At 35.9% G+C, this 12,447-nt stretch overlaps 1 protein-coding gene across 2 annotated transcripts in view; it reads left to right on the top strand.

The window, feature by feature from the left end:
• Window positions 1-11,425, top strand: part of LOC127440439 (adenylate cyclase type 8-like) — a 94,556-nt gene extending 83,131 nt beyond the window's left edge. For both annotated transcript variants that reach the window (XM_051697003.1, XM_051697002.1), the window contains one exon: window positions 10,799-11,425. In XM_051697003.1, the coding sequence (XP_051552963.1) occupies window positions 10,799-11,283 (485 nt within the window). In that variant the 3' untranslated portion in view covers window positions 11,284-11,425. The remainder of the gene's footprint in view (window positions 1-10,798) is intronic.
• Window positions 11,426-12,447: the final 1,022 nt, after the last annotated feature.

Raw genomic sequence — 12,447 nt, 5'->3', positions numbered from 1 at the left:
ACGTTATCTGAAAAAGTTGCAAGCAGAGACTGATATTTACCTAGATCTGCTGGATCTTTAGATTTCTGCCATCTCCCCTCAGCTGCCCTTAGGTCAGTCCAATGTTCATGTAGGACGTCAGACAGCCAGGGGCTGGGTGGTATAGTACGTGCTGGCCTAGAGGAGATAGGACAGATGTTGTCTAGACAGGTTGTTAAAGTAGAGCTTAGTGTGTCTGTGGCAGTGTTTACATCAAGCATGGAAAATACATTTAGTGTGGGAAGAGAGGCAGAGACAGCAGTGGAAAGGTGTGAGGGTGAAAGAGAATGGAGGTTACGGCGAAAGGAAACCAAAGGTGGAGTCTGTTTTAATGTAGATGGGAGAGTCATGTTGAATTGAACAAAGAAGTGATCAGAGACATGTAGAGGAGTAACAAGAATATTTTAGTTGGTACAGTTACATGTAAAAATGAGGTCCAGCTGGCTGCCCGATCTGTGAGTTGCTGTGTTGTGTAGTCTTTCCAAGTCAAATGAGGCCAGAAGAGTATTCAGTTCAGTGGCCTGGGGCTTGTCATGGTGTATGTTGAAATCACCAAGAACCACAAGTGGCTTACCATCCTCCGGCAAGGAGGACAGCAGGACATCCAACTCCTCAAGAAAGTTTGTCAGCTGACCTGGAGGGCGATAGATGTCAACAACATGTATTTTTGTGGGTTGCATTGTAGTAATAGCATGGAATTCAAAACTAGTACTGTTACATAGTGAAGAGTGTGGTGAAAAAGTCCAATTGTTATGAATGAGCAAACCTGTTCCCCCACCCCTACCGGTGTGTCGAGGGGTGTGAGAGAAGGAGAAGTTGTTGGAGAGAGCAGCAGGTGTTGCTGTATCCTCTGGATGTATCCATGTTTTTGTTAGTGCCAGGATGCTGAGGGTGGACTGTGTGGCAAAGGCTGGAATGAAGTCAGCTTTGTTCACAGCTGACTGGTAGTTCCAGAGTCCCACTGAGAAAGAGAACGGAGCAGGTGCTGAAGTGCAAAGTGGCCATAGGTTGTGTGGGTTGCGTTTAGTCTTGCATTGATATTGTGTAAATGGTCTGTAACAGATAACAGGGATGTGCTTGAAGGCATGTGTTAATCGTGAAGTAGACATGTTAGTATATAGAAGGAAAATAAGACAAGAGATAAAAGTAAAAGATACTTAAGTGCTATGGTGAGTGGCGCCTTGTCGTTTCCTTGTCGGTGGACTCGCACAGGTAGACTCTCTGGTCTTTACACAAGTAGGTCTTCACACGAGGAGGGCTTCACACGAGGGCTACCACTTCTGCTGCCACTTCCACATCAGTATTCAAGTCAAATATATACACGATGTTAACAAGCCATTCAGTGAAAAAAGCAGGACACACCTTAATGCTACTTAGCACAACAAAGATAGTCACATGGTCAACTGAAACTGAAGGGTCGCGCGAGGTGATAAGCACGTGTAAAAACCACAAATAAATTATGCTGCACTTTAGCAATAAATAATACTCTAAAACAAGTGAAGCACTGTTTATAGACACTAAAAACAATGATAGTTTTACACACACTGGACAACCAACTTCAAATCTAGCAGTGAACACCCTGGGACAAGTCAAAACAATATAGCACACAACAACACACCTTTAAGCGACGCGAGTTCAAGACAGTAAACAAACAGCACAAGTCTAGCAATGAATACCACTCTACAACAAAGTAAAACAATGAAATAAACCCACTTACATGCAACTGCAGACTCCTGTAGATAGATCGCTTACTTGAATGGGAAAAGACTAAAATCCCCAAAACAGTTGGTCAAGATTACTATTTGAACATATTTCAAATCAGCAGTACAATCTGACAAAACTGTTATCATAAATTGTGCTTCTTTTCCTCAGATTATTAAAAAAAAAAAAAAGATTGTATAGCTAATGTGCATGCGCGTTCTCAAGTTAATTGACAGATGATGTCTGTATCTAAAAGGTGATTGGCTCGTTTACCTGTAAAGCGGGACTTGCTTTCAACATCCGTTGAACGTTGGGCATTCTAGTTTCTCCCATTCATTTAAATAGCAGTGACCCATCTCTGCTAAATAGTCTTTGGTTATAATCAATGAAGCCGTTCAATGAAGCTGTCTGAGCGACCCGCGGACAAGGTAAGGATGTTTTTTTTAATTATTAAAATACTTTTCTTGTCTATTTTCTTCTGGATAAAAGCATCTGCTAAATTACTAAATGTAAAATTAAATGACTTGCAGAGCTCAGTAATCATGTTAAAGTCACTATGTATGAAGCACCTCCCACTGTTGTTTTGAACGAGGGTGTGTCCTGTTCAGAAGTAATCATCCCTATGCACTTCGAAGACTTTACTGTGTTCACTGTGAGAGTTTTGAAAGGCTAAAAGGTTTGGGGCTCAAAAATACGGGTCTTTCGGAATTCACTTAAATATTTTTTTATCAGAAATTCAGTTTGAAGCATTCTTACAGCATGACTATCATGATTTTTCTCCCTTCAAAATGCCCTGGGTTATTTATCCTGTTTGGAACACACAACTAGCAGGAAACGTTCAAGGAACAAACAGCTTACTTATAGTTGTCTCTGCATAATAAGGTGACATAGGAGAATGTATTTAAACTAGAGCTGACAAAATTAACACATTAACGAATGCAATTAATTTAAAACTTTAACACGTACATTTTTCTTAATCGCAATTAACGCATTTACCGATTTGACATTAGATTCTGATATTTTATTCAGCTCCGTGCGAGTTCTAAACACTGGTTGGATTGGGGTGGAACCTTTGTGATGTGTCTGCCCGGAGTCATTACACTGATACACACCACAGCGATTCCATGTCAATGATCAAGAGATGGAGAAAATACCTCTTAATTATTTTGGTTGTACAAAACAGGCCCAGACGGGACTTTTGACAGAAATCAAGTAGTTTGCAGCCTCTGTAAGGCACAATTTAATTCCCACAAAATTAATGTCAAGTCATAACTATCACGAAAACGCAGAATAATACTTTGGGGTTTATTTTCGTGACCACTGCTACAACAGTGTGAAACACCTTATTTAATTTTCGTGAGAACGCTAATTCTAAGCTCAATTTTCATGCCAGCGAAAAGTGCAGTTGGGCGTGGGTGGGAGTGTTTGCGCTGTCTGTGGGTGTATTGTATGTTAATGAAGTGCCGCAAAGCCCAATTTGCTATTTTCCTGAGAAATAGGTTATTGCGTTTAGACGTTTGAGAAGAACGTCTATTCTTGGTGCAAAGTCTAAGATCAGTTCCAGCATTTGCAGTTTGAGAATTCCACCAACAGGTGATATTAAAGAGCTATCAATCACTTTTAAAACCATGATTTTTGTGTCAGTAAACCACTAATAATAATAATAAAAATAAAAATAATAGGTTTATTTTGTATAGCGCCTTTCCAAAGCTCAAGGACGCTGTACATAAATTAAACAGAAAACATTCAACAGAAAAACATATAACAAATATACATTAAAAACAATGAACAATGGGAGAGCAGCAAAGCATTAAGCGTCCCATAACACCATCAAGACCGCAGGTGAGGCAGGCTGATAGAGAACACATACATTTCGGTCCGGAGACAGGAGAAGAAAACAAACTTACTCTGTAGTATTTCACGGCTAAACACCATAGCACTGGAACGATGACAGACAAAACGGGAGAGAGTTCACAGCAAGGACGTAGTTATTGCGCCAAAGAACGTATGACACAAATGCTCCATATTTCTATTATTCCAATGCATTACATACAGCCCATTTACACTACCAAATTCTTATCCATATTCTGTCTTCATTTATATCGACGTTGCTTGACAGGGAATGGAATCTATAATAGGATTCAGACTATGTTATAACCAGAGAAGAACCTCAGAATTAAATTGCACATGACCCAGCCCCTTAGCGCTTTGCACGTGCAATTTCACATATACCAAAATTACCAACAAAAAAAATTATTTTTTTGAAAATACCAAAACTTAATGGCCATGCCAACTGACTTTGTGCATATGACATGTTGCACAGTGCTGCACTTAGCGCTCTTAAAATAGGGCCTGTTGTCTGCAAGCCTTTTTCATGTGGATTTCAAAGCGGTGCTCAGTGCTGTCACTGACACCCTGGCGCAAATCGTGAATGCGGTTCCGCAATTGCTGTAGCTAAGCAGATGGCCACAGTCTGCCGGCCGTTTGATATTGTAGAGCAGGGGTTCCCAAACTATGGCCCACGGGCCGTATACGGCCCTCCGAAATGTTTTGACCAGCCCGTGGAACCATGTCTGCCACACGTTTTGACCGGCCCGCAGACCCGCACTGGAAGCGCGAGACAGCTTTGGGGGCTTTTCCTGCCTCTAAGACTGACTATAGCGTGAGCCAAGAGCATAGTGCAGGCTGTGAAGGAGCATATCATTGGTTTCACCTGCTAAACTAAAACGCCCCTTTACTGATGTTCCAGTCGGTTGTTTGAGTCTGAAGATACAATGTCTCATTCATGAAAGAACTGAATGTACTGGTACTATGGCAAGCCGTTTTAGCTTTATTTCATTTGCAGGATATGAATTGTTGATATCAACAATTCAGTTTTCACTAGTTAAAATTCTAATTCTTGATATCAATAATTAAATTTCCACTAGTAAAAACATGAATTCTTGATATAAAAAATGACATAATCACTTGCAGAAATCACATTCTTGATATCAAAAATTGAAATTTTAACTAGTAAAAAGCATAATTCTTGATATCTGTAATTACATTTTCACTAGTTGAATTTCACAGTGATCTCTGATACTGTTGCAAGCCGAACTGACTTTTATTCATTCACAGGATATGAATTGTTGATATCAACAATTCAGTTTTCACTAGTTAGAATGCTAATTCTTGATATCAAGAATGTAATTTTTACTAGTGGAAATGGCAATCGTTTATATCAGTAATTATATTTCCACTAGTAAAAACGTGAATTCTTGATATAAAAAATGACATTACTCGCAGAAATCACATTCTTGATATAAAAAAATTTGATTTCAACTAGTAAAAACCATAATTTTTTATATCTATAATTGAGTTTTCACTAGTAAAGTTTCACACCGATATGTCATACATTCCTATTCAAAAAAATTGGTTTCTTACTAGTTGAAATTCCAATTTAACATATCAACAATTCTTTTCTTACTAGTAAAAATATATTTTTTGATATCAAGAATGTAATTCTACTAGTGTAAATGCCCATTTTTGATATCAACAACTGAATTCCAACTAATAAAAATGCTCATTTTGATATCAGTAATTCGGTTTTCAATAGTAACAATTTTAATTTCTGATATCTGTAATGTAATTGTTACTAGTAAGAAAGTCTTTTTAGATATTATTAATTACACTTCAAATTATTGATATCTGAAATTAATTTCCAGATATCAAAAATACCAAATGTAACATGCTGAAATTCATTTACTGATATCAAAAATTACCATTTTCACTAGTTGAAATTCAATTGTTGATATCAACAATAAACATTTTACTAGTAAGTAAAGTAAAGGGAGCCCTACTAGTAACAAATACTGCCTTAATTTCTAAAATAGCCTTTGCAACTAGTGAAAATTGAATTACTGATATCTTAAATGTGATTTTAACTAGTAAAAATACTATTATCGATATCTAGAGCTACAACTTTAACAGGTAAGAATAGCTATGGTAATGAGTTTATGAATATTAATGAGACCTGGTTTCCCATTAATTCACTTTTGGCGGCAGTAGTAGCAGGTTAAAAAATGGAGGGAGACATTCCATGTGGGTGAAAACAGCTCTTTTTTAAGTTTTTATTTTTATGTTTAATAAAAAAAAAAATTAAAAAAAAACAATATTAGATTTGCATATTTGGGCAGCACTGTAACATCCCTTTCATCCGATTGGCCAACCCGTGCCGTCTTCTGCACTGCCTTAATCCTTTTAGCCAGAATAACAGTTGGTACCGCTGTGCATATTTGGCTTAATTTTAATTAAATATTGTCCGAACTACCACTCACTGTAAACTACACATGCCATATGCAGAAAAATCTTGTTGCTGGGCACAAAGCTGGTGCTGTTGTGAGGTGTTGTCTCTAATGGTCGACGCGTAAGAGATCACAAGCCACATCATATGCTGACTGGGAGTTTAGTCTCACATACAGCTCTGGAAAAAATTAAGAGACCACTCCAAATGTTTCTTAAATCAGCATCTCTATATATATGGCAGCCATTCCATTCTAGTGTCTGTTGAATTCATGCTTGAATTTTTGCACCAGGAGTGGCATAAAGTCACCCAACAGCAATGTGAAAGACTGGTGGAGAGCATGCCAAGACGTATGAAAGCTGTGATTGAAAATCATGGTTATTCTACCAAATATTGTTTTCTAAACTCAAAACATTAGTATTGTGTTGTTTATAAATGAATATGATCTTGTTTTCTTTGCATTATTCAAGGTCTGAAAACACTGCATCTTTTTTTTTTTTTTTTGGCCAGTTGTCATTTTCTGTCATTTTTTTTTTTGGAATTTGGGAGAAATGTTGTCAGTAGTTTGTAGAATAAAACAAAAATTTTAGAGTGGTCTCTTAATTTTTTCCAGAGCTGTATATGTATGTATGTGTGTGTGTGTGTGTGTATATAGAGACAGAGAGAGAGAGAGAGAGAGAGAGAGAGAGAGGTCTATCATTTTTAGTTAGATAGCCATGGTAATTGTTAGTGCTGTCAATGGGGTTAAGAGACTGAATTCTAATATTTATCTTAAATATGATCGAAATTCGAATTTTCAGGTCACCAGATTTTTTTTATTGACGTTGTTTCCAAAGTCCACAAGATGCCGCAACTAGATAGATAAACCCGATAACACCGTGTTATTATTGAAAAGAACATTCCTGGCTGTTAAATTAGTCCATTCCATTTTAAACTAAAGTGCATAAAATAATAATTTAATAATAATAATAATAATTAATATAATACATAATAATAAATAATAATTTTGCCAATTTATTTTCTCAAATTTTAAGTAAGAATAAAATGTGAAAACTATTATTTTCACAACTTCTTTACACACACAGGCACACACCAGGTGAGCTCAATCAAGTTCACCTACATAGTAACATGTTTGTTAGATTTTTATATCTACTCCTACTTGTTCCTAATACCCAAACATTCATTTAGCCTACGATTTTATGCAAAGCGATGGAACATGTTTTCATACATTTATCAACAGCACACAGATACATTAGACACAATAGTATCTATCTGCTGAGACGCAGAGCCGTAGGTTTGACGCAGAAGTATAAATCGTCCTTAAGTCACAGCAGTTTCAGGCTCGCAGTCCGATGTTACGGGTGAAGCTAATGACAGAACAATCATGTCAGAGAGCACGGTAAGTTGTTGTCTATGTAAAGTTTTATTAAATCTAGCATTTTTGGTATACAATTACTTTATTAATCTAACTTTATTTGATAACTACTGGATCTGTATACATGTATTTCTTATAGAAGCTTAAATTGGTTGTCATAATGAATATTATTCTGGAAACAGTTCGATTAGCGTTCGGGTTGTATTTTTAAAAAATGCTTTTGTTTTGAGTTACTCAAGATTTTGTTGTTTAAATAAGCATTTTAGTTAAATTTATTATTAAAATTTCTTGTATATTTCTTATGTCTTTTTTTTTCTTTTTTTTTTTCTTTTTTTTTTTTTGCAATGTACGTTTTGTTAGGCTTTGTAATTGAATGTTTATTTTGAATTCGATATGATTAAATGCATATGACATTAAATGCCCATTCATTCTTTGTGTCTTTATAACTTTATGAACAGGAAGGAAATCAAATGATCACTTATAATATAGTCAAATGGGTAACACTTTACAATAAAGTTTCATTTGTTAACATTAGTCAACTACATTTGTTGACTTGAAAAACAATGAGCAATACTTTTACAGCATTTGTTAATCTTGGTTAATGTTAATTCCAACATTTACTAATACATTTTCAAAATTAGAAGTTGTTTTAAGAACAATGTTTTATCCATTAACATTAACAGATTAATAAATGCTGTTTAAAAATGTTCTTTGTTAATTCATGAAACCTACTGCATTAACTAATGTTAACACAGGGAACCTTATTGAAACGTGTTGAAAAGGCTACCATAAAAAAATGTTTAGATAGTAATCAAATCGAAATCGATGTAAAAACAGCACATTTTAAATCTAAAAAAGAAACAAATGTAAGAAATTATGCTCAAAATGGTAGATGGCGCTAATCTACTAACACTGCATCAGTCCTGAAACTGCTGTGGCTCTGCAGCTCTGCAGATGGACATATCTCGATACACATAAAATCATACAATGTTATTAAATAAAAAAATAATATACAACTTGTGGTGTTGATATGAAAAATAAAAGTGTGGTTTATAAACGACAGAGGAAACGGCACACAAGAATGTATTTCCACGAGTGATGACTTCACTGTTGATATCAAGAAGTCACATTTTTACTATTGGAAATGTAATTATTGATATCAACAATTGGCATTTCCACTAGTAAAAATTACATTCCTGACTTCAAGAATTAGCATTTTATCTAGTGAAAATTGAATTGTTGATATAAACAATTCATATCCTTCAAATTAATAAAAGTAAATTCGGCTTGCCATAATTTTCACTAGTTAAAATTCTAATTCTTGATCAGTAAATGTATTTCAGCATGTTACAGTTGGGATTTCTGATATCTGGAAATGGATTTCGGATATCAATAATTTGGAGGGTAATTAATATCTAAAAAGACTTTCTTAATATAACATTTACTTTACAGATATCAGAAATTAAAATTGTCACTAGTGAAAACCGAATTACTGATACCAAAAATGATTCTTATTAGTTGGAATCAATTGTTGATATGAAAAATTCTATTTTTACTAGTATGAAAAGAATTGTTGATATGTGAAATTGGAATTTCAATTAGTAAGAAACCAGTTTTTTATATCAATAATTGCGTTTTGAATAGGAGTGAATGACATATCGGTGTGAAACTTTACTAGTGAAAACTCAATTATAGATATAAAAAATTACAGTTTCTACTAGATTAAATCAATTTTTTTATTTCAAGAATGTGATTTCTGTGAGTGATGTCATTTTTTATATCAAGAATTCATGTTTTTACTAGTGGAAATGTAATTACTGATATAAACGATTGACATTTCCACTAGTGAAAATGACATTCTTGATATCAAGAATTAGAATTTTAACTAGTGAAAACTTAAATGTTGATATCAACAATTCATATCCTGCGAATGAATAAAAAGCTATAAGTGCTTGCCATACTGGTACACTTGTTCGCTAATGTAATGCATGAATGAGTCAATCATTAATGAGGATCTGCTGAACAACTAAGAGTTTGTTCAATTCGGCAATCTCGTTCAACAAGAAAATGGGCAGGATGAATTATGAATAAAATGGAGTGATAAACAATTTAATACAATGGCATACAGACTTTATTGAAACTCATAATTATTTTTTAGGCTAGTATTGTCTATTTATGTATAGCTTGATAAAAGTCATGCTCAGCAGTTCACAGTATGATAGATATGCTTTGTTGGAATTTGTGGGGAAACGCTTATGATTCTTAAACACTCTGCAGTGCTGAAGTCTCTTAGTAGAATTGTTGAGACGCGAATTTTAATAAATAATCGTTAGACTTTTTCCGTTCATGAATAACTCTGCTTTTTCCTCGTTCAAAGAGTAAAAGACGGCCATTTGGTGCTATCTACTGGCGCAAAAGCGTAATTTGCAAAACTGTATAATGAACGAATCAATGAACTAATCTGAACGAACCTTTTTGGTGAACAGATTAAAAAGACTCGTCACTGAGATTAATCAGTGTTCTTTAAGCCAGTGGATGGATCCACTGATGTAAGATGAAATAGGCCTTAATGTAACATTTCACATGTTTTTTTTCTTGTTAACCTACAATAGAAAAACATAATGAAAGTTCTGTTGAAATGACTGGACCTTTCCCCCCTCTTCTTCATGTCTTGACATGCATACATCAGTGAACAGAGATATCATGTATACATGACAAAGTAGGCCTAACTTAAAGCAAGCTGCTAAGAAATGGATACATACAATAAAGTTAACAATATTAAAATCATGTTCTGTGAATGGATTTTAATTGTAAAATTAATCCATGTAATAAAAGCAGAAGAATAATCTCGTACAAAAAATAACGTAGGCTCACTCCAGCCCCCCTTGAAAACATAGCAGGGTGACCTTGCCCTGGCAGCAAAAAGTTTGGGGACCCCTGTTGTAGAGGATGAGAGTTTGCGAGATTTAATGCGCCTTGCAATGAATATGCAACCTATGGGGACTAGCTCTTTCAATTAGTTAACCTCCCACTTAGACTTTGGGAAATTATTTATGTTAAATAAATTGGTGCTATTTTAGTGCATTTCTATCTTTATACTTTGGAAGGCTTTGCTTGGAAAATGTTTGCATTTTTGCATTATTTTTACATACATTTTTCTTTTCTAAGAAGGAAATAAATCAATTTTGACGGGAAAAGAAGTATTTATAGAGTCAAATTTAAATTCTTTCAAAATCTGACATTAATCGTGATTAACTATGAAATATTATGCATTGAATTGTGATTAAATATTGAATCGACTGACCACACTAATTTAAATTTTGAAAAAGTTGCACACTTCAGCTTTAAGGGTATGAAATGTACCAGTACTCGACCAATGAGATTTGCTAATCCTGTACACTCTCTCTATTTGCTTCTCTTAGGTATGGCACATGGCTCAGTGGTGGCTGGTGTCATTGGTGCCAAAAAGCCGCAGTATGACATTTGGGGAAAGACGGTAAATCTGGCAAGCAGAATGGACAGTACTGGTGTCAGCGGGAAGATCCAGCTACCAGAGGAAACCTACGGCATCCTAAACGAGCGCGGCTTTGCCTTTGAGTACCGAGGCGAGATCTACGTGAAGGGCATCAGTGAACAGGAAGGAAAGATCCGCACGCACTTCCTGCTAGGCCGCGTGCAGCCTAACCCGCTCATTCTGCAGCCGCGGAAACTCACCGGCCAGTATTCGCTCGCCGCTGTGGTGCTTGGCCTGGTTCAGTCCCTCAACCGCCAGAAACAAAAACAAATCCTTAACGAAAATAACAACACGAGCATCATGAAAGGGCACTATAACCGCAGGACTCTGCTGGCGCCGGGCGGTTCTGATACCAGCCATGCCGAGGTCACAGATAAGAGCGAGCTGGCCTAGAGAACTCGAAAAACAGACTGCACCCTTAACCAAAAGACTGAGCTGTACTTCAGACTGCTGCCGCTGACTAAGTGTCACTTTTGCTGTCTGTGTTTCTTTTTGTATTTCTTTTGTATTTGAAAAACAATAAAGGGGTTTTAATTTTTTTATAAAGGCTTCCTTTTATAAAGTCAGACTTGGAATAGTATGATCTAAATTTATTCCAGAATGCTCTATCCTGTTTTGATTGGAGAGTTGCACTTTCATGATCCAATGCAACTGATTCCAGATCTGTCTGTCTATCTAAAGATAGAGCTCTGTCAGGACCTTATAATGCAAGTAAACGGGTGCCAGCACTTTGACGGTCCAAAAGTCGCATTTAGGCAGCATAAAAGTAATCCACACAACTCCAGTCGATCAATGCGATGACTTTCCACATTGAAACAAACTTCAACGCCTAGACATAGTTTTTTATTCAGATAAAAACAGATGATGAAAACAGAGTATTATGGCTCAAGACAGACAATCTACAAATAGAGAAGTATTCCAAGGAAATTTCCAACAAAGGTATGTGACATGTTAATCAAAGCTGGCAAATGTATTAGCTTCTTTAAAAAAACATTTAGAAATGAACTCCTGGCTTAGGCAGCTTGTAAAGTTATTCTGAAAACTCTTTGCCTTTATTTTCAGGGCTGTTTGTTATCTAAAGATAAAGGTGAGTTGTGAATTGATTTATATGATGCCCTACAGAGTGCACTTCACAGAATTCTGTCGCAGAGTGCTACTTTTACTGTCTAAGGTGCCCTGAAGGTGAATACATTGCTGTCGTCCTAAAATAGGCTACTGTTGAGACTCCAAACCATCACTTCTCCATTAAAGGGATAGTTCACCCAAAAATGAAAATTCTCTCATTTACGCAACTTCATGCCATCTCAGATCTGTATGACTTTCTTCTGCAGAACACACACAAAGATACTTGGAAGAAGAGACTGAATGGTGTCCAGAACTTTAAATCTCCAAAATCTACAAAAGCAGCATAAAAGTAACTCCAGTGGTAAAATCCATGTCTTCAGTAGCAATGTGACAGATGTGGGTGAGAAACATCAGTATTTAAGTCCTTTTTAACTGTAAATCTCCATCTTTGACTAGCCCGACCAGTAGGTGGCGACATGCAGGGAGAATGTG

The sequence above is a fragment of the Myxocyprinus asiaticus genome, chromosome 5, assembly GCF_019703515.2.
Source record: "Myxocyprinus asiaticus isolate MX2 ecotype Aquarium Trade chromosome 5, UBuf_Myxa_2, whole genome shotgun sequence".
Lineage (NCBI taxonomy): Eukaryota > Metazoa > Chordata > Actinopteri > Cypriniformes > Catostomidae > Myxocyprinus > Myxocyprinus asiaticus.
Note: the sequence above shows the minus strand (reverse complement) of the source record. Positions and strands in the feature narration are given on the sequence as shown.